At 43.4% G+C, this 22,775-nt stretch overlaps 1 protein-coding gene across 23 annotated transcripts in view; it reads right to left on the reverse strand.

Moving 5' to 3' along the window:
• Positions 1–22,775, reverse strand: part of Pde4dip (phosphodiesterase 4D interacting protein) — a 191,958-nt gene that overhangs the window by 34,399 nt on the left and 134,784 nt on the right. For 20 of the 23 annotated variants that reach the window (XR_004606602.2, XM_034499721.2, XM_076933000.1 and 17 more), the window contains 9 exons: positions 21,669–21,863; positions 18,860–19,030; positions 18,602–18,683; positions 17,773–17,864; positions 14,579–14,695; positions 14,263–14,400; positions 13,611–13,723; positions 12,408–12,535; positions 2,090–2,178 (listed from right to left, as the gene is read on the reverse strand). Coding sequence is in view for 22 of the 23 variants with exons in the window: in XM_034499721.2 (XP_034355612.2) it covers positions 2,090–2,178; positions 12,408–12,535; positions 13,611–13,723; positions 14,263–14,400; positions 14,579–14,695; positions 17,773–17,864; positions 18,602–18,683; positions 18,860–19,030; positions 21,669–21,863 (1,125 nt within the window). In the remaining variant the exon portion in view is untranslated. Of the gene's footprint in view, positions 1–327; positions 1,850–2,089; positions 2,179–9,892; positions 12,536–13,610; positions 13,724–14,262; positions 14,401–14,578; positions 14,696–17,772; positions 17,865–18,601; positions 18,684–18,859; positions 19,031–21,668; positions 21,864–22,775 lie in introns of those variants that run through there. The other 3 variants (XM_076933004.1, XM_034499727.2, XM_076933005.1) reach the window with 2 other exon arrangements.

The raw sequence follows: 22,775 nt of genomic DNA on the forward strand, positions 1-22,775 counted from the left end.
CTGATTGCAGACTTTACATCTTTTTGAGACTGTAATTTTGTGAGTAATACATCTTGGGAAGATGACTATCGTGGCCAGGCTTTCTGAGTTAATTGACTTCCTAGAAATGAGGAAACAAACTTGGCTTTCTTTGATTCTTGCCCAGGAACACAAAGCCAGCTGTGTTTGTTAGGGAAAGTGTGTAGAGCTAAGTTAAGAGGAGTGTGAACCCAACAATAAAGTTTATCTCCTAAGGATACAATAAGAAAGAATTCAGACACTAATCTTAAAAGGACCATTTCCCTGGAAACAAGCAAACAAATCTTTAGAATCTGGACACAACGGTAGTTACGGCAAAGCAAGCTTTATTTAATTGGTAACAGGAGAGTCACAACTCAAACCCCACAGAAGATGAACTGAACTCACAAGGAGCTTCATATACAATGTTGATCACCAAGGCTCTTCCTACCCAAAGCTGGGAATCAGTTTTCAAGAAAAGGTGATAGGAAGAAAATGGTGCTTACCCAAAGATTCCTCATCCAGAAGGCATGCTTGTCTGTCTGTTAAGAATAGGGCCCTGATCTGAAGGTTTGCTAACTTACAATTACACTGAGCACTTCCTGGGCCAAGTACTAAGACAAGCGTCAGAGTAAACGTCTACTCCAGGGTGGGTGTAGAAGGTACTGACCTTCTCAAAGTAGAGCCCGGTCATCTTGGTGTGAAGCTACAGGAAAGAAGACTGTGGGAGAAATGGCTTTACAAAGCGGTATGCCTGAAAGACGTGCAGCAGCAGGAATAGTCAGAGCACAGCAGTCCGAATCTGATGGTCATAACATCAGTGTCTTCTGTTTATTTAATCTGTTGCTATTCCTGCCCCACAGCCATTATAACCATTGTGTCTGTTCAACATCCCAATCAGTTTTAGCGTAGACTTCTGTCCATCTTGTATATTCTCTCACCCAAAGGTCCTTGATGAAACCGGGGAGGGAGGGGCAGAGACATCTGTGCACCCAGGCAGTGGTACATGTAATTAAAACTGCAGCCCATTAGTCTGTGAGGAGGACTCAGAAGAAGCAAACCGAGAAGAGCAGTTAAAGCAAAATGTTTGAAGGAAGAGTAAAGGGTTGTCATGGCTACAGCAACCTAAAGGAGATCTTGATAGAAAGTAAAGAAACTCGTGATGATGCCTGGTGTCCCAGACAAACTCAGATCCTCAGGAGACCCAAAGGGTGCCAGATCTTATTCAGTTAGGGTCTGTGCACATTTGGCCTCTTCTTGTCAGTTTAATGGATGTCTCCTTTTGTCTCACACAGAAAATGTGCAGGCAGACTTGCAAGCCTCATTTCTCCTGTAAGTGTTTCTAGTAGCCCCAAGGAAGATAGCACTAGGAAAGTCCAGCTTCTTTCTAGCAACGGTCCTCTATCACTGCCACAACTTAAGAGCCACAGGCATTTAGATGTGACTGTTAATTGTCACCAGGCAAGGGAGAGACACTCAGTTCCAATCATCACTAAAGGTGAATTAAGCTCTGAGGTCTGGGACATTCAGTCTTGGCCTTGAGGCCTTAGACTTTCTCTGATGGTGGGCCAGTGCCAAATTCTGAGGCTTGGCAGGGCTGGCTATTGGGTAGCCTGTCAGAACACACAGCAAAACTCTCTTCTATTTCACTGAGAAAGATCCCTGCCATGGAGGCATTCCAATCCTCTGGGAGTTTCAGCCAGCACTCTTGTTAGACAGGCTCGAGGCCTTGCTGTTCCCCAGACAGCTCTTCAATGCCTCCCTGTCTTCTGTTTCGTCTTTTGCTCATAAAAGCCAAAGAGGTTTGGAAGCATCCATTGTCTTGTAAGTAAGACTTCTTCTGCAGCTAAAGCTACAGACAGTAAATAGGGACAGACGTAGGTAGGAAGGGATAAGAAGCAGAAATAAGAAATAGGGGTAGTAAAAAACAAATAGACTGAACAGAGAAAGCGAGGGAGAACAGGGAGCAGAGCGGGGAGTGGGTTACATAAAAGATGTCCTCTCACTCCCAGCGCACAGAGGCTGAAGGTGAGAATCAGATCCGAGACTGCACCTTCCACCCTGGAAACCCTCACACCTGACACTGACTTACTTGCTGGTGGCTGTTGTGTGCAGCCTCCTCCTCAATGCTGTCTGTGAACTCCGTGCTTGTATCTTCAGTCTCATCGCCTGCAGTAGCACCTGGAAGAAAGTCATGAAGAGAAAGGTGACTCCTTCACAGATGGCTCCCAGACAGCAGGTACAATTACATGCTTTGCCATCTACCTCTGATTTCTTCTGTCCTTCGTACTCTGGGCCCTTCAATGGAAGGGAAGACGGAACCAGGCCTTCTCTTATGTCAATGTTACTTTCTTTCTAATACTAAGGCCAAACCTCAAAACAAACTCGCTTTGACTATCCAGCTACACTTCAGACACCTTTAAAGTAGCTCTTCCTCTCCCCTGTTTGAATTAATTCTTCTTCATTACAGAGTAATGTCCTCTTAACATGGCCAGACATTGCTAACCTTTCTCCCATCACTGACTGCTAAGCAGAGCCCTTGTTTCCTGAGATGGGGGCAACTCCTCTCCTCTCACACTCCTCCACTGTTGGGATGGTGTGTGTGTGTGTGTGTGTGTGTGTGTGTATGTGTATGTGTGCGCACGTGTGTGTGTGTGTGTGTGTGTGTGTGTGTGTGTCTGCATAGGGTGACAGTATCTCTGAGGAAGTCATCTCTGAGGTCCTGTGTCTCACAAAGGTCCAGATCAGGATGTGAGGCACAGGGTGACCCAGGGCTTTCTAATTTTTTCCTCTAACCACCCCTCCCCCACAGTGCTCTCTCTCTCTCTCTCTCTCTCTCTCTCTCTCTCTCTCTCTCTCTCTGTCTCTCTCGGTGCTAACATCCTTTGCCTGGAAAATTCTCTGCACTGCTCTGCTCAAATGCTATAGAGTCCATCGTCCAGTGATGTGCCTGTCACCCTAGAGCACAAGCACCTATATCCTGCTGCAAGGAACAAGAAGTTGCAGTTAGAAGTCTGGGCAAAGGTCCAGGCTGGTGCTGGGCAAGACAAACTTCACTGAGGATGATGGCCTTGTTCTGTATCTGCACTGCTTAAGAGAGAAGATTGTGGTCAGGAGTTTATATTTAAATGGCCACATGTGACTAGTGGCTACAATATCGGATGGTAAAAACATGTAGCATTTATTCCTTTTAGAATTGATTATAATAAAAGATCATCAATGAAATTCTACATTGAGAACTGTGATCCACACTGCTGATTTTTCCCCCTCAGAACATCAAAGAATATCTATTTTGATACTTTTGTATCTCACAGAGTTTGCCAAGTTAGGAAACATTTAATATCTAGTTCTGTCCCACCTCAGCAACCAAACTGTTAAAATCCTCTTTTATCTACTGAGTGACCTGGGGCTCAAAGAGACTCTATGGTTAGTCTAAGGTTACAAAGCTGGCTCTGTCAAGATTTGGGTCAGTCAATCAAGTGTCTGGACTCAGGATGGCAAACCTGAATTTCTTATAGTGGCAAATCCAATTGCTTCTTCCATGACCAAAGAACTCGGTCCCAAGCTCAGATACTTAGCGATGAAATGTGGACACGAAGGGTGCCATTCACAGCTAGAGTGGCTGTACTTCTTACCTATCTCAGGAAAGCCCAAACTACTTCTACACACCAAGCAGAAAGTGGGCATCTCACATCTACCTTCCAATTCTTAGTGCCTGCAAGTCTGTGCAAGTGCATTTTCAATGGCTTGCTCATCTCATCAACAGACTAAGAGGTAGGTGGTAAGTGTGCTGTTCTAAGAGCCTAAGGCCCCAGGCTTCACTGTGAGTTCTGCTATACTCTCACAGGAGAGAGAGCAGGATTCTATTCGGTAAAACAACCAACCAGGAGGCAGCTATTCCACTCAGCATCTTTAGAGACCTACTGCAGCCAGCATACAGTGAGGTTTTTCAACTACTCCCTTAAACGGCAGGACCAGCTGGTAAATAGAGGTGAATGAACATCCTCCCTAAGCCTGAGCTGCTTCAGAAACCCTCTACAACCTGAATGCCAAGCTATTGATGACATCTGGATCATACTCATTTTAACAAAATCTGTCCCTGTCTAATAGTTGATGTGGCATTTCTCCTCCTGCAAAGAAAATAAATTCTCCTACTCAGTAACAGATCAAGAAAGGAACTTTGCTTATTGTTTCCATTTAGAGCTAGAAAATTACTCTGAGAAGCTCTGTGAGGTCAGCATTCCCACCTCACTCTTGCTGGGCTGGGCTGTCTACTCTGTGCTGAGTCCATATCCCTAAGTGACCATGCACTAGGTTCCAGGAGGAAGGTGCGGAAACTTCCAGCGGCTAGAGCCACATTTTGACTACTTCTCTAAACCACTGGGACAGGACAGGGTGCCTTGTTTCTGCCTTCATCAGAAATTAAATACAAGTGAAAGAAAAATATGCCTGAGGCTAGAGAGATGGGTCAGTTGTTAAGAGCGCTGGTTGCTCTTCCAGAGGTCCTGAGTTCAATTCCCAGCAACCACGTAGTGGCTCACAACCATCTATAATAGAATCTGATGCCCTCTTCTGGCATGTAGGTGTATATGCAGATAGGGCATTCATAGACATAAAATAACAAATCTTTTTAAAAAGAAAATAGAGAACTATGCCCACTTACACCAACCCTCTACTACATGTAGGTTTTGTTTCTCTCTCCTGTAGTGGAGTTTAATGGTTACTCTGCTCTTTGCTGAAACTAAAAATGCTGGAAATGTGTGTTAGAGAATAAAGCCAAAACCCAAAAGAAAATGAGTAAAGTGAGTGTGTTGTCTCACATAAGGTCCGACTCAGAAGTGGCCATTAGACAGCCCTCTTTCTGTTATGAGTTCAATTTTTTAATGGATGAAATTTTTTCAAGGCTGCCATGTGGCTCAGTGTTAAGAGTCCTTGCCTGGTAAGGCCTAGGTTTGACGCTTACCACCACATAAAACCAGGCCTGGTGGCACACACCTGTCACTCCAGTACTTGGAAGGTGGCAGCAGGAACATCAGGAGGAAAAGGTCTTTCTCAGCTATACAGTTTGTTTGAGGCCAGTGAGACCCTGCCTTCACTCCCTGCCCCCACTTCCAAGAAAAAGAGAAAAGAACGTTTTGTAAAGGAATCCCTTTTCCAAGCCTTTTTACAAGGCAACTGAAGACTACTTTCATGACTCTCTTGGGAGAGTTCAACTTTTTTAACTTTTTAGTTTAAGTGGAAGAGACCAACACTTTCCAAACTGAGCATCTACTCAGTTTTGATAACGTGTGAGATTCTGAGAGCTAATGACTTGCCCATTTCCAGTAACCTTGCCTCTCTGAGATGAAGCTTGACATGGCAGCACATGCATGTGACCTCAGCGGACGCTCTCAATGTGCGCGGACAATCCTAGGCTCCAAAGCACAGAGTGGAGGCGACGCCGCGCTCTCCATGTGTACTTATTTGTTTTCTACCAGCAATATGATTTTACAAAGTACGCAGAAATAAAACAAGGCTCTATAAGGTAACACTTTCACTGTTACTGGAAGTTTAAGCAGTCTGCAAACACAAGGTATTCTCATCCGTGAGGCAGAAACTCACACTTTTGTGGTATTTTTAAAGTGAAGGTGGCATGGTGATTAAGAATGTGCCAGACCATCTGTTGGAACCTGCTTTTGCCTCTAGTTGTGTGACTTTAATTAGGGATAGAAGTTGCTATCTGTTCCAGGCAGCTCTTGTGAACTTCAAACAACTTCAGACGTCAAAGGGTTTGCTGATGCTGCATACTTAGAAGAGTGCTTGCCACACTGTGTAATCACTAGGTATCACCCTTAAACAGTATCATTTTGCTATTGCTGGTGAACTGAAGTGGTCCTTGGGCTGAGAGGCTGAGGGCTAGCAAGGCTGGAGGCCACAGAACCTAACTAAACCTAGGCAGCAGGGCTCAGTTGTAGCCCTGATGTTGCTGATTCTACCTGCATGCCTTTCTTTCTGAATTGCTGCTTCACAGGATGTGTGGGAAAGCCCAAGCTGTCAGGGATACAGTATGATCCCTTTTGAAAAGCTGCCATCGTCAACCATCATCAAATTTAGAACTGCCTTGAAATGCCACTACACATGAATAAGCTTCATAGAGAAATTTATGCATTTTCCTTTTAACTCTTAGTCATGTGAAAACTGGAGAGGGTCAAGGCACTCTCCCCAAATTCCAGTCTGTGGTCATTATTTCCCTGAAGTTATTTATAAGAGAACAGCAGGAGTGGTGCCTTCCCACAGTAACTTCAAACATGGCAGGGTCACGTGTAACTTATTTTGAAAATGAATTTGCAGAGTTGACGCTCCCAGTCAGCGTTAAGTGTGCAGGCCAACTCTTTCCCTGAGGAGCCTGCCTGGCCCTCCTTGGCCCACCTCACTTTTGGTCCCAGGCACTCTGCCATGCCTGGCAAACTCACATTATTGGAAAACTCACATTTTCATGTCATGCTGAAAATGTCTTGCTGGCTCAATATCATGATGCTGCATGAGAATCAAAACTAAGATTCTCGATAAAGCTGCAGTTTCTCCTGCATCCATCCCCTTCAGCACAGCATTGATGTCAGGATTTTTTACAGTTCTTAGCTTCTGCTGAGACTTTTTTTTTTTTTTTTTTGACAGATGCTGGTCTTGGAAAATAATTAGCAGAGCTCTTAACAGCAGCCAAGCCTCTTTATAATGTACCTCTGTCTTTCAAATGTGTGCTTCCTAAGAGGGCTGTCCAGCGTGAATAGTACTAAGAAGCTGTGTTAAATGACTGAAAAGCAAATTATAACCAAATGACTATCCAGGGTACAGAATCTCAGTAGGACTTCTGTGTCTTTTTCATTAGGTTGTTTATTCAATGTCTAACCTATCTCAAACTACCAGGACATGTATAAATGAGGGGCATCCTGATCAGAAGACACGCCCACAGTTTCTGTCCTATAAAGTGACTATCCTGTCAAGGAATTCTCCGTATGTGGTGTCTTCTTCAAGGAACAGAAGAAGCATGCTCTTGGGACGTTAAGAGACGGTGCCACCCACTACAGCAACTGGCCCTCAAATTGGCCTGCATTTACTACTTCTCCTCAGCAAGGAGGGTGCGAACAGACTTTTAGGGTTTAACAAACCCGCTGCACGGTTACAGAAAAGTGCAATGCTGGGTTGTTTGTTCGTTTGTTTGTCTCGCTTTCTTGAGAAGAGAAAACTCAGGTTTCCTCTTCTTTAAACAAACATGCATGTATGGGATCTGGTTCAGACTTGGAATTTTAGTACAATGATCCATAGACTGTCTCCTATAAAGGAAAAGAGAAAAAAGATAAGAGCTTTCCCTATCTTTTCTCACAAATCTTTAAGAACGAAACCAAATAGCTTCTTTGGCCTTTGATACTTTTATTGGATCAGTAACAAGTTTTGATGTGTCTCAACTAAATCACCTGATATCCTAACACACATATAAAAAGCGGAGGCTCCCCAGCCCAGCCATCTACAGTTGACCAGCACAGTTACATGAAGACTGGGCTGAGTGAGTGAGCTTAACCTGGCGAGGAAAGACCTGGAAATAACTGAGTGCCAAGTTTCCTGATGATGTGACACATCCTTCATCTGAAGTTGTTAATCATATTTCCTCAACAGCTCCCAGAATCTCATGTGATAAAAGCAAGTAACATTGCTTTTTATTGTTAAATAATACCTCACACATTGAAATGCACGGCCTAGCGAGCAGACCCGTCTGTGTCCGTGCTCCCAAAGCTCTTAGCTGAGCAGTGAATCTCAGCTGTACAAAGCAGGTAGAGTCTTAGCCACCAACAGCAAATCTACCTGTCTCTGTCAAGGTCTAAGGAGCAGGGCTCAAGTGTCTACCACTCCTGCTTCTCAGACTACCTCAGAGTAAACATTTTGCGATTCTGTTGGACATTCTATTATTATTTTTCCAACTTTAGCATAAGGAAGGCAGTATAATAAAGACTTTAAATTCTGAAACTTGATTTTAAACAATGAGAAAGGAAAAAACCAAGTGTATCACTTTGTAAGTTGAATTATTTATACCTGAAATCTGGCAAGACCTCGGTTGTGTAGTTTTTGATTTTCCTTCCATTTCTCACTCTCTGCTGCTGGTGATGCCAATGCTAAGTTTTATTTGGAAAACTCATCCTGGCTTGTGTGATTATATAGAAAAAACTGAGGGGACTTACCTTCTGTCAGTGCTCGGGGGGCATACAGGTCATATGTTCATGTTCTAACTATAATGAAATGCTTTAATTAAACCATTGTTGCAAATGGCAATAGAGCAACTTCAGTCCATAAGCCACAATGTAGTGAGATCTGAAACTCCTACCCTAGAGAAATCATTGCCATGTTCAACCTACTCATGCTTCTTTGGTTTCTGTTACTGGATTGCCATAGATGGACGTTTCCAGATGCATTCTTTTCTCTAGAGTATAAATAGGTCTAGACTACCAAAAGGAGGAGAGAAGTTTGCTGACCTTCTACCTAAGAGAAATGAGGAAATACACGCTTGCAACTCTAAACAGGCACACTAACTCCATTTGGCTCATGACAGCCCTTGAGTTACAACATGGCTTTCCTAGTGTCATAGGAAGTCTGTCCCCTTTTCCTGGAGGCCACTGCCCATGAACCTGTTAAATACAGCTGAGGGTTTGGGGGAGTTCCGAATGTGAAGATTTTGTGACTCCTATAAAAAGATCATGAAAGCAGAAATTTCTCACAGGAGTTTTCTGAGTAGGTAGGCCTAGTTTTGAGAACTGCGGCATTCAAAGGAATGTCTGAGCAATGGGATCAGAGTTTTGCAGTGACAGCTTGAGAAAAACAAACTTGGCTTAATAGTCAGGTGCGTCAGAGAGCCAATCAAATGCTACTCCTGAGAAGGAAGCAGGTGTCACTGCAGTGTGACCTGAAGCTTCTCTTTCGGACTATAGATCTAGTGTGCGGATTAGAAGGGAGAGAGCTGAGTCAAATTTCTTGAAGTATTTTCATTCTCTGACCCCAGCTCTCACTACCTACATACTGAACTAGGCACACAAACACAGTGGTCGGACTTTATGCATCTCCTCCTCAGAAGCCATGCACATAGAAACTGTAAGTCCAACCTACTAAAAACCCTTCTAAGAAGACTCTTTGTGAAGAAGGTGGGATGCTATGTGGGTTGATTTCCTTTATCCTTAAGAGGTCTCCTTCTGTAGATCATATAGCTGAAAATGTTTTAAACTATAAACGAGGATGATGTGCTTTCCCTACGACCAGCTGCACTGAACATTTGCTGCTGCCTTTACCTGAACAAAGGGATGTGGTATGGAGGCAGATGAGGCAGAAGTGGGGGGTGGGGGGTGGAATGAAAAGCAAGCATGCATCATGCCAAAGCGGAGGAGGGCGTATTAAATAGACCTGTTATAACTTGGCTAAGTTGCTAAAAAATGGGGTGTCAGAAAGACATTGAACACTAGAAGCCCACCAACAACTGGATTTATACCTGCAGCTCAGTGGTCCAGCACTTGCCTAGCATGCACAAAGCTCTGAGTTTGATTCCCCCCAAATCAGATACACAGCAACGAAAGGAGAGAGTTTAGAGAAATCATGTCAAAAGGACTTACATTTTATTCCTTAATGAATCATATAAGCCATTTTCAACCCAATAGTTCTAAAAACTAGACTCATCTACCTGACCCTTCACAACCATTACTCTGCAGATATTCCCCACTATTTATAAGGAAATATGAGAGAAGTGGAATCTATCAATAATGGATTTTTCTTAATTAAAATTCTATGGTTCTAATTAAACAAAAGCTAAGAGAAAAATCTACTTCATTCTTTTTCTTTCAAGAAATTTCTTATTGGAGCACAAACTTCTATAAGAACTTAATGCTTTAAAACTAAGTTTATTTTATTGTAACATTTAAAAAATTCAAACAAAGGCAGACAAACTCAGCTAACAGTCCATACTCCTACAGAGAACTGAAGATTATAGCATGCTAAATCCAATTATATGATATGAATGACGTGTAAAATCAGTACCATACACCTGTGGCTCACACAGTACAATTCATCCGAATTGTAGTCGGTAGCCAGGTGTCAAATTATTGCACAAGCTTGTGGGCCCAGCACGTTCCCTCCAGGCAGCAAGGTCTCCACCCCATTCTAGCAACAGGACCAGAAGGTCAGTACCGGATTTTATAGTCACATTTATGGAATCAATAACAATTTACTTGTCTATCAGCCTACTCTTGTTAGAGGCTGGCAGACGCACTAATTATTAACCTTCATTATTATAATCACTGTGAACCCTTAGAAGCCTAGAGTTACCTACAGTTGAAACTTAATAGCAGCTTTGCAGAACTTTGTTGTCTATTGGTAAAGTTGGGTAAACAGGTTTCCTAATTCCTAAGGTCCTTGTAGTGACCTTACAGGCTGGTCTTTAATTGATTGACATGTCTAGAGCTCAACTCTATTATCCTCTTCCTTGTTAAAGTTTTGTTCAGGCAGGCCTTAGAGTGACTTAGAATGGGGGACTAAGAATATCTGATGGTTCTGCTCATACTTCCTCTATCTTTAACATTAAATAATCCCTTCTCCCCGTAGGGGCTGTTAAAACTGTAATAGCACATCCACTATAAGGAAAGGCATGGCTATCAATCTCTGTGAACCAGTCCATCAGAAGAGTTCAAGGTGCTTCTCTGGTAGAATATTTTCTTCCTGTCCACTTCAGACTGACTGGTACTCATCTGTTAAAGACACAGCTGAGGTTACAGAATCTTGAATAGAATTTGGAATGTAACACATGCCATGTCAACACAGGGATGTAATGTCATGTCAAAAAAAAAAAAAAAGAAAAGAAAGAAAGGAAGGAAGGAAGGAAGAAAAAGGGAAAGTTCAGTCTGTCTTAGGAAGGGACTCAGTCTTTCTCAGGGTGCTGGAAAGCCTGAATGTTACCTCATACCCTTCAGCAGTAGGAAAGGTTCTAGTGCAGAATCCACAGCCCCTTGCAAGTAACCTGTTGCTTTTCATATTCTTGACATTTAAGATGCTAGAAATGAACTCTTCAGTGTCCTTTCTCTATCTGTCATGCTGTCCCAAGAAAGTAGAGATGGTCAGTAAAACCTATGTGTGGACCTCTGAGGCCTCCTTCTGATGACCTGAACATGGCAGCATCTCACGTCAACTTCTTACTTCACTGTGAAGAAATACTCCCACCAAAGCAGAGGCCAATGAAGGATGCCTCCCGGCTCACCTCCTAATGAACATCCAGGAATTATACTTTCTCTAATCTTGGGATACTGGAAACCATTGCTCTTAAGGGGGATGCTGACAGGCAGGGGTGGTAGCCAGGCCTCTAATCCCAGCACCCAGAAAGTAGAAGTAGGCTCATCTCTGAGTTCAAAGCCAGCCTGGTCTACACAGTGCATTTCAGGCTAGCCACAGTGAGATCCTGCTCCAAACAAACAAATAAAATACCAAAAAAAACAAAGCCAAAATTAAAAAAAAAATGGAGGGTGGGAAATATCACATAGAAGATGATCTTTGTAGTCCTGGCTGTCCTGGAACTCACTCTGTAGACCAGGCTGGCCTCAAACTCAGAAATCCGCCTGTCTCTGCCTCCCAAGTGCTGGGATTAAAGGTGTGCGCCACCACCGCCCGGCTGGGAAACTGTTTTTTAAAGTCATGTTCTGACTAACGTGAATTAGTATAGGCTTTTATGAACTAGAACGTGCTGTTCACTGATCTGATTTCATCTGTGCCTCTGAAGAAGCCTTTTTGAGGGCAAACTTTAGGAACACTAATGTTCTCTGCTTCTGAGGTCCACCCACATCCTCCCTCCAGTTCTGATTTTCCTTACTAGGGTTCTACCCCTCTCCAAAGTCACTCTCATGGACTCTCAAGCTCTCCCTCTAAACCTAAAACTCATACTTGATTCCTTTATTTGATTAAAAATTGCTTTCAAAGAGTAGGGTTTGATTGGATGGCAAAAATAACACACACACATGCATTTGATGACATGGGACGTGTGGAGTGGGTGGTAAGATGGGGGAATAAACTTTATTGGCCTATGGAAGGGGTAAAGGAATGAGGACAGGCCAGGGAGAAGAGCAGTGTGAATGGGAAATTAAAATGGAATGATTTAAGATGTGCAGTATGCTGCATGACCTCTGTTTAACTAAGAGCCAAGTCTGTGCAGGAAGTAAGGAAGACTACAGCTGCTTCCCTTTGCCGCCACTGACAGCAGTCCTAGCATTACCATTAGTAAGTCACACTCAGTTCTGCCAAGTCAGATGCAACTTTCTCTGGTTAGTATAAACGGTCTCCGTCCCGGGCTGCAGTGTGACCCGCCAGTGCTCAGAAGGCATGCTTGTGACGAGCTCGCACACTTTCCAGTTCCCCACCTCCAATGGCGGCCAGGGTCTCCAGCCTGCTTAAGCGCTCCAGGCTTCTTCCAAGAACTTCTTCTAGTCGACTGCGTAATACCTGGGCCCCTTCCAGTTCCACCTGCAGAGTTCGGTCTCTCTCAGAGCTGATTAAACATGCCACATGGAAGGAAAACGGGTTAGCCATCAACTATAATGAATCCATTCATTTCAGAAGAGCCACCTATGTCACTCCGGCTATGAGACTTCCTAAGGTAACTAGTCTCCAGGGCACGATCAGTGGATCAATGTAGCCTCGGTGTGGCATCTGTGTTCACTGCTGGGGGCTAAGCAAGGCCTGTACCTTTCTACAAAGCTTGTCCCTTCAGCTAGACTCTGGGCCACTTGCACACAGAAATATAGCAACAGAAGAGAAATTTTATTATGTGACTGAGAGCTTTGGACTGGAAAACTAAAAACCCAAGAAAAATTAAATGTCAACTGAATCAAGAATGAGCTGAGGCTGGGGAGGGCTGTTCTGTCACCTGCACCACACTGATGCTGCTCTGAGAGACCAGTTCCAAGGACGAGCAGTATCTCAGGCGCTCGGTGACACCTTCCCTGGCTTTCATTTTCCTGAGGTGGAAATAAAACACTCCTAAAGCCCAATGAGAAACTAGGGAAAACGGAATAATGATTTTAAAAAATGTTGAAAGAACAAAAAAGGCCAGGAAGGAAGGAAGGCAAGAAAAAACCCTGAAGATGCTCTGAAACGAGCCACAAAGATAAAGCACACATATGGCCAAATTGAGAAGTGTAAGAAAATATGGCCATCAGGTGCTTACAGTGACGCTGGGTGGAGTCACCCACAACACACACAACTTCTTCACTGTCATTAAGCCAGTGTTAGTGCGCTGACACTAGCTGCAGCAGAGCAGGTGTTAGAAGGGCACGGAACAGAAATGGGAAGGCGCCCACAGAGCGTCCTCTCTGTATGCAAGGCACTCGTCCATACCCCTGACCTATCTTCTTGGGTAATCTTTACAGTACTAATGGGAAAACCTATTTCTAATTTAACACGCAGATGCTGAGGCTCAGGCCAATCCATACAACAAATCACAAAGTGGGTAGCGTCCTTTCTTTCTCTCTTTAGCACCTTAAACATCTGTACTTAATAAAAAAAACAAAAGAAGGAGAAAGAATGACAGTTGAGAGTAAGTGAGCCAGGCAGCCCTCTCTTACTTCTCTGGTTGGGCATGGAACTTGACCAGGCTGCTGTAGAGTTGCCTCTCAGCTTGCAGGGCCTCGTTGAGCCGACTCCGTTCATCCACTAGTCCTTCTAACATCAGCAGCAACTACGGAAGGAAGAGAGGCAGCAATGTAGAAATGGTAAAACGAGACCTGAAGCCACAGTGAGTCCCGAGAGACAAAACACGGGACGTTAGCACACACTGTGAGCAACTGTCATCATTATTACTCCAGCTGTCTATAGTTTCAAATCAACAGTATACCCATTATCGTTTTATATCTTAAAAACTATTAGTCAATTTTAAACATGAATGGGGGTGGGGAGACAGACAGACATAAAGAGAGAGAGAGAGGAGATGCAGAAACACTGGGAAGGAGCTAAGCTGCAGAGGTGAAGGAAGGCACCGATGAGCAAGAGGGAAGCAGTGAGAACTTAGAGGCAGGTATCATTGTGAGCCATAAGCCATGCCAAAGACTAGCTGTGGGAACATGTAACAAGCAGAGAGCTGTTAGTGCCAGACTGGCATGGGGTGACTCAATAGACAGAGTCTGGCAGGCGCAGCCCAGGTAGACGTTCGGAAGACCCTGTCACTGAGAAGGTTAGACATGGAGAAGCTACAGAGGGACCTGTGTTCCAATAACTTACCTGCTGTCTCTTGTTCCCTGATACTTCCTGACCCTGGGATTCCACTGAAGCAACTTTTTCCCGAAGAAGTAAGACCTCTTGGGTCAGGCGCTCCATGGCTGGTATATCTTCAGGGTCAACCAGTTGCATTTGCAGGTCCTAGAAGAAAAATAAGCAAATGTAAAAACTGTAATAACATTACTCAGCAGAGGACCAAGGGCCAGATCTTTCTGCTCTACTTCAAGGCCAAAGAATTCAATGTATTCCCATCTGAAGCTGCCCTGTAGACAGCCGAGCTACAAATTACTCTAGTGGTTTGTAAAAAGCTTCAAAAGACCTTTATGAGGTCTTCTTTTATCTGTATCTTCCTGGTCAGGGACTCCAGGTCAGCAGCCTGCACCTGCAGCTCCTCCTCTTGCACAGCCATCATGGACTGCAGGGCAGACAGTTCTATCTGTGGAGAGAGGAAAAACCAGCATGAGAGTCAAATGTTTTCTCATGTCCTATTACAGTCAACCAGTACTACAAGAGAAAACCGAAAAATAGTGCTGTGGGTCAACTCAACAAAGCATGAGTGTGGGACAAAGGTTGCTCTAAAAGAAACTGCAAGAGTGTTTTCAATAATGTCTTCTATTACTGTAAGTAACAACTTTAGTTAATGGCTTCACTGGGACATTTAGAACTTGGTTACAACTAGCAGAAGCAAGAAGAAATAGAGTTTATGTTATGTAAACACCTCTGCTAACACAAGAAAACATGGCAGACTTAGAAAGCCTGCATTTTATACCCTTTAATGATTTACTAAGGTATTAGGCAGCTGCAGCTGCTGACATCATCAGGGATCACCAAACCACAGGCCTCCTGGTACAGAGCATGCAGCCAGTACAAAGAAACCACCACCAGTTACACTGTAGACAAAGAAACCTCACCACCAGTTACACTGTAGACAAAGAAACCACCACCAGTTACACTGTAGACAAAGAAACCACCACCAGTTACACTGTAGACAAAGAAACCACCACCAGTTACACTGTAGACACTAAGCTCTCAGTGTTGCATCCCTTCCCCCAAATGACAAACCTGATAACAGAGGTCATTAAACTCCACAGTAACAGCAGCCCCTGATAACATTCACTGTGCACCTCCTACATCCCAGGCATTCCTGCATTCCTTGCATGTAGTTCCCTCAACACACCTACTGATCTGAACTCTAGTACATTCCTACTTCAGTACCTGCCACTTGACTGCACAGCACCCAGCTCTGTGCTGAGCAGGAGCCTCCACTCCTACTTCTCTGTCAGCCTGCAGTATCTTTCCCAGGCCTGTGGTCTCTGAAGGGCTAGCCTGCTCAAAAAGCCTTGGTGCCCCCATCTAAGGTGATCCTCATGTATGTTACTTTTTCCTTGTCATGTACTACAATGTTACCTTGTATTTAAATTAAATTAAATTACCTTATAATCTATAATTACTACACTTAAGCTATTCATTTGTTTAGTGTCTGTTATCATCCTAGAGGAATTAATTACACAGATTCCCTTCTGCTTCCCTCAGGGCAAGCTGCCTGTGACTGGATAGGTCAGTTCCAGTAATTCAGAAATACCTGATGCTGGCGGCAAGTTCTGCTTCTAACACTTTATATCAATGGTAAAGTTGATAAAGTGTCTGCCACTGATTTTATTTTTCAGAATTTAGAAATGGAGGCATGTATGACAACTATTGGGCCCCCTTCAGAGATTACCGTGATTACATATTTCAATATTCACATTGTTAAAGAAAATAACAGGGCTGGAGTGAAGGCACACTGGTTAAGAGCACTAGCTGCTTTCCTGGATGACCCAGGTTTGGTTCCCAGCACCATCATGTCAGTTTACAACCATCTGTACCTCCAATCCCAGGGGACCTGATGCCCTCTCGTGACTTCTGCAGGCTCCAGGCACATATGTGGTGTACAGACATACATGCAGAAAAAAAGTACCCATATAAAGAAGGTAAAAAAAAATTAAAACTAAAAAGAAAAAGAAAATGATCAACAGAAGGAAGAAAGTATTCAGCAGCACGCCTGAGGTCTGCAGACAGACCGACATGGCTTTAAGTCATAGCGCAAGCTGCCGACAGGTTTTGCATTGAAGTTTCGTTTCCTCATCTGTAAGTGAGAGTGTTTCCAGGGCCACAGAGGACTACAGAAAATATCTTTAAAATTCTTGGCATATGGCAGAAAAGTCGGTGAATGATGGCTCCATTGCTGTCACCAGACAGTAAGGGAATGTTTACAGACAGTAAACATGGCTGTCAAGTGCTCACTGTCAGAGGAGATATGTAATGGTTTTGGGCTCAGAAGTAGGTGGTTGACTAAGGATACATAAATTTGAGCAATAGAAAGTATTTATTCAAAATACATATTCACAGTTTCTGCTTTTTTATGACCCTCAAAATAAGTCAGAAGCAAAAAAGAAACATTAATCTAGATTGGAAATGCACAAGGAAAAGAGAAATGGTGTGTGGGGACCGCAGTGCCTCACAAAATGTCACAGAGTCACAGCAGAACCAGAGCAGGATGGGCATCTAGGGGATTCTTAAAGCGGTAATTCTAAAGTACTACATCCTCATGCCTCCAAAACTGAGTTATGTAATATAAATCTGTGAGGAAAAGACACGGCAATGAAAGCAAGAGTCACAATCCAGACATTGGTGTTACAGTAGAGATTAAGTCATGACAAAATCTGAGAAGCCGAGCTTTCTAAAGTCACCCTAGGGATGCAGGACCCTCACTGACCTAACTGGATTCCCACATGTGAGTATTCAGTTCAGTCTGTCTATCTGTGCAGGGCTAAGCTGTCTTCTAATGAACACCACAGCTGGATATGCAGCTGTTTGCACCAGGAAGACTGAGGGTTCTTCTAAGAACGTGATTGACAATGCCACTGACAGGCAGATCACAAACAGAAGGGGGCGGGGACATCTGTTCTAGGAAATGACTCCTTAGGAAGTATCTGGGGTATTAAGGCTTGAGTTTAAACTTCAATTTAGGCATTATGCTAAGCCACTACATCAAATTTAAAATAATTCACATTTCTATCTTTTTACCCATAAACTAGGGATGACAGCACCTATTTCACATGGAGTTGTGAGCTCGGGCCCTTGAACAGCACAGTACATGAAGAACGCCCAGTACACAGTGTTGCTTGTGCTCACACACCCCTTGTTTACTGTGTGCAAAACTCACGGGTCTGATGTCATCCTTCTCAGCAGGAATCACAACCTGTCTGTTTGGCACAAATACTTTATAATTATTTTATTTGCTTCCCGATAGGAGGGACAGACAAAAAGATATGGCGCTTCCCAGGACAGTGAGAGCATGTTGTTGAGGGAATGAGGGGACATACAACAATTCCTGTTTCTCTCCAAAGGGAAGAAAGAAGCACCTTGAATTTGGAGTCAGGCATTCCATGTGGAGAACTGCAATGTTTACAACATAAACCATTTGAGAGAAAGCCTAGGGATCGGTGAGCCGGCCTCGCCGGGGAGGCTTACCTGGCTTTCTCTTTCTTTTTTGGCCATGAGCTCGAGCTCCTCCTTGGCGTTGCTCAGTTCTTTCTCCAGCCCTGCCACCGTGTCCGAGTCTCCTGAAATGAATGCACAGCCCTAGATTTAACCACTGAGACATGCTGTGACCTCTGCTGTCCCATTTCTGAGCGGCTTACTCTAGAACACATCTCGGCACTAAAGACAAACGTCATGTAGCCACTTTGATCTGTAGCAGTATTTGTAATGGAAAACCCACAGTCAACCAACATGCTAAAAACAGCAAGCAGAAAAGACCATCATGTGTTCACCCGGCACCCACTACAAAGCTGAGAAAGAACGAAGATGAAGCTGGTGAACTCACTCAGATTTCAAGGATTGTAAATCTAGATGGCAAAGACTGCCATCTAGGGGAAGGGGGAATAACACACCCATCCACCCAAATCATCTAAAAAAAAAAAAAAAAAAAAAAACATACACAAGAAGGAAAACCCAAAACCAAAATTTATTATCCTCAGAGGGTGAGCAGAAATGAGAGAGAAGCAGGCATGTGTATATGTGCCTCCTGAGTATATATTTTTATATATTTAATTCTGGAAGTTAACACTTAATTTTTAATATATAAGTTGCTTTAACAATGAGTGTAAAAAGAATTTTAAAAAACTCCATGTAAGTTTGGACAGTTATTCTTGGAAGTGATGTTGTATGTGTCTCCAGATTTCAGGGGAATCCAAATTGGTTTTCTAAACTATCATGACGTGTCCTGGCCAAATCTACTAGACAGCAAGGGAGTGCAGAAAAGCAAAGGGAATCTTCATGAAGCAAACCTGGCACTTACCCAGTGTGGACCGGGGTATGCTGGCTTCCTCTCTGGCAGTCAGCGAGGTGCTATCATCTCGAGAGGGCATCTGCATAGAACCCTGAAAATTGGAAGGGTCGCATTACATGTGGGGTCAGAAAGATACAGGGACTCTGATCATGGTGGCAGGCTTGAAATAGTCTCACGTAGTTTGCAGATGAAATGCCCAAATGGCTGCCTTAGATGCAGCAAGGACCTGTAGTCGCCATGGCTAACAACAGAGCCTACAATTCTTACTTGATCAGTTTGTTCTCCATGGTGGGGGCCGATGGAAGTCACTCCAGCTGGCTGGTTAGAGATGAACGTCTGTGATGACGCCATTAACTCTTTGCCTCCTAAATACTGGCGCAGGGCCTGCAATTCCGAGTTTCTTTCCATGAAGGCTTGTACCATTTTTTCTGCAGCAGCCTGGTAAGAAGGAACCACAATGAATGTTACCAAACATATTATAATAAAATAAATACAATTTTAAATTTCCCTACACATTTCTCTATTTTTATTTGATATGTAGGAGTGTTCTGCCTGCATGCATGTCTGTGCAGTCATGGACGATGGTGAACCACTTGAAGGTTCTGGGAACAGAACCCAGGTCCTCTGCAAGAGTAGCAAGTGCTCTTAACCACTGAATAACTCTCCAATACCCACTAAATATTATTTCTTATAAGCCAACCATTTATTTAAAGAAAAAAATCGCATGGGACAGTCAATGGGCTACTAAAAACAAACAAACAAACAAAGTTGGAAGGAGATGGGGATACATCTGGAAGGAATCAGGGGGAAGAGTAAAGGGTAAATATAATAAAAAGATGTTATTACATTTTCAAAGGGAGAGATTACATTTTAATATTTTAGAAAAAGGGTAGGAAAAAAAATCTCCTCAAAAGAATAAGCAAAAGAAAAAAAAAATTGGGCCTGTCAATACTTTATCACAGATTGGGGAGGGTTGACAGTTAATGCCTACTTGGGAGATGAGATACCATTTCTTTCATTTCTTTGGTGCAGTTACTGATAAACTGCCCTTGCTTCATTAATCAATCTCCCACAATTAAACTCAGTAGCCACACACAACCAAGACTTGAAAGTAGGAGGGGGGCTCACTCAGAAAACGGTACTGGTGGGAATGGGAGGTGGAGAAGAAAAGAGAGTAAGGGGTGAGAATGACTAAAATTCACTATATAAATTTATAAAACTACCTACCAATAGAAAGAGTAAAATCATCAAACTAGTTTATTTCTAATCCCAGTGGCCTGAGACGATGACGAGACAAGGAAAGACCTGGACTTCTTTGCGACTGTTATAGTACAGAAGTGCATTTACAGCTGGCAAGAGCCCGGTGACCTGATTCTGATCTCTGGAACTCATAGAAAGGTGGCAGGAGAGAAACTACTCCACAGAGTTGTTCTGTGACTTCCATACATGCACCACAGCACATGTGCCCACACATAGCTCGTGCATACACCCAGGGACACACACAATAGCCATTGTAAACTTTCAGGGGTTGAAATAATGAATTGAAACTACAGTGGCTAAATTACAGAACCAATTTCTCTCTGGGAAGAAACCAACTGTTTAGATGAAAAGCTGTGCCGCTATCATAATTTCTAAATGAGAATTAAAAAAAAAAAAGACCTTTTTTCTGTATGTAAAATTTTAAGGTATGGACAGAATCACTTGAGAGGTATCAACATACTGCCAATGTTTCCTATGAAAAGTCTCCCTGAAAACATAACAGCACAAACAAGGTATGTGGCCAGTACAATCCTAGGACAGTGTTTTGTCCTTGCTCCAAGTGTGCTCTGTGAACCACATTAGAATCACAGGTTCTCAAGCCCCTCCTGTCACTTAATCTCCTTTTTGAAAGACTTTTCAGGTCAATCTTTTGCTTGGGCAATCAGAAAGGCAGACCCGCATGGACACCACTAGAGGAGCGGCTGAGATGCAAAGGCTGTGTATGTCTGTGACGTCCTCAGAGCCAGCAAGATCAGCTAGCCATGGAGAAAAAGATATGCAAGAATCAGGAAAAACTAGAAACTGACCTTCAAAACTGGGTGTGGTAGATCACACCTGTAATCCCAGCACTTGAGAGGCTGAGGCAGGAAGACTGCCAGGAGTGAGGGCGGCTTTAGCTATATATAAGCTCCAGACCGGGCTGGACTACAGTGGGAAACCTTATCTTTAAAAAAAAAAAAAAACTGACTTTAAAATAGTGTGCACTGGTATTCTGAGATTGATACAGCCTTTATCATCCTGATATTACCTTCTCTCATAATGGCTTTCAAAATATAATTGTTTCCACCTAAAATAACTCAGATTTTATAAGAATTAAAAGAAAATGTGGGCCAGTGAGATGCCTTAGTAGGTAAGGGCTGCTGGCTGCCAAGATGATGACCTTAGTACAACACTTGGTTTCCAAACGGTGAGGGACAGAACCGATGGCCCAGATTTATTCTTTAAATCTGCACCAGGATACATGCTCCCCAACAGACAAATAAATAAAAGTACAACGTTCTAAATTATGGACTGGATGTGGTGATAGACACCTGCAATCCCAACATTCTACAGGCTGAGCCAGGAGGATTGCTAATTTGAGTTTGGCCTGTGCAGTGAGTTCCATCCAGCCTGGACTACAAGTAAAACTCTGTTTCAGAGAAAGAGAGAGAGAGAGGGAAAGAAGGAGAGAGAGAGAGAAGAAGAGAGAGAGCAGAGAGAGAGAGAATATATGTGAGCATGCTGAGTATAACTTTTCCTGTATCTTAGATAATATTTCAGTATTCCATTCCCCTTTCTCTCAAAACAACCAGAGAAAGCCAAAATAATGAATACATGTACTATCTAGGTCACTTTCCAGACATAATGTTCAAAACTATTTCATTCTTACTGATGTGGAACTGCAGTTCATGGATTGAAGGCAAGAAACTGAGTTGACTATAAAACGAGTGTCCAAGTCAAATGCTTCGGACACTTCCTGTCTGCGGGCCACGAGCATCACTTCCTGTCGGCCGGCGAACATCACAGGCTCCTCATCTGGCTCTGCACTAGCGCTCACCTGTCTCTCCTGCTCCCTGGTGCCCATCGACTGGAGCAGTCCCTGGATCTCTGTCTCATGCTCCACAGCTTGTTTGTTCCGGTCACTCAGAAGGTCCTGCAGCATCCTTTCCTTTCGCTGCAGGCGTTGGCACAGTTCCTCAGCTACTTCACTCTGACCAGGTCCAAGTTTACGGAGCAAAGTTGCACTGAGATCCTAATGTGAAAGGGACAGCATGAATTTCTGGAGGACAGAATTTTCTGTACTTCACGTTGAAGCACCCACCATAAAAACATTATAAGGTTCTTGGGAACAGTATAATGTCTTATCTTGGTTGTTTCCTCAAACCTACAACAGGCCCAGGACTTGAAAGGCTGGAAATACATACTCAATGAATGAATACTAACAATACAGAGACTCCCTCCCACCCCCCAGACTGCTTATGCCATCATTTCTGAAATAAGTAGTTTTCCTTTTGCTCAGCATTAACACACCAGTTAATGTCAGATGGAGCCACACCAGTTAATGTCAATCGGAGCAAGTGGGCACTTGGCTCAATTACTTCCTCTGCAGTATAACTTTAAAGAGGGAGTTAAAAAACACCATGGGCCAAAGGGAATGATAATTTGGGTGAGGCAGCACATGCCTCCTGCAAGCCCAGGCTCTTGTGAGCCTCAAGTAGGAGGCTGCAAACTTAAAGCCAGCCTGGCTATAAAGCAAGACCCTGTCCAGGAAAAACAGAAGAGGACCAAGGAAACTGTACTCATAAGAGAGTAATGCCACTACAGCTCCTAGTCCACACAGAATTACAATATATGGTGCTTAAACCGTAGGGCCCTACAGGCTGTCCTGAAGTGGCTATGTCTCTGTGATGCTGCTCCGACAAGGTAGTTAACCTCAAGCATCTAAGTCCTTGCTTTGAAAGTGGAGTATGACCCATGAACTTGTGAGGTTCACTAAGTTAATTTCCATTAGGCTCTTAAACCAGTGTCTGACCTAGCAAGTACATTCTAACTATTATAATATACGTAAGTTACAATACAGATGCATTTTAAGATCTAATTAATTTCCATATAGCTTCTGTGACAATGATAAATGACATGTTAAGTTTATAGTTGTAAAAAGAGT

This window comes from Arvicanthis niloticus, chromosome 4, assembly GCF_011762505.2.
Source record: "Arvicanthis niloticus isolate mArvNil1 chromosome 4, mArvNil1.pat.X, whole genome shotgun sequence".
Taxonomy (NCBI): Eukaryota; Metazoa; Chordata; class Mammalia; order Rodentia; family Muridae; genus Arvicanthis; species Arvicanthis niloticus.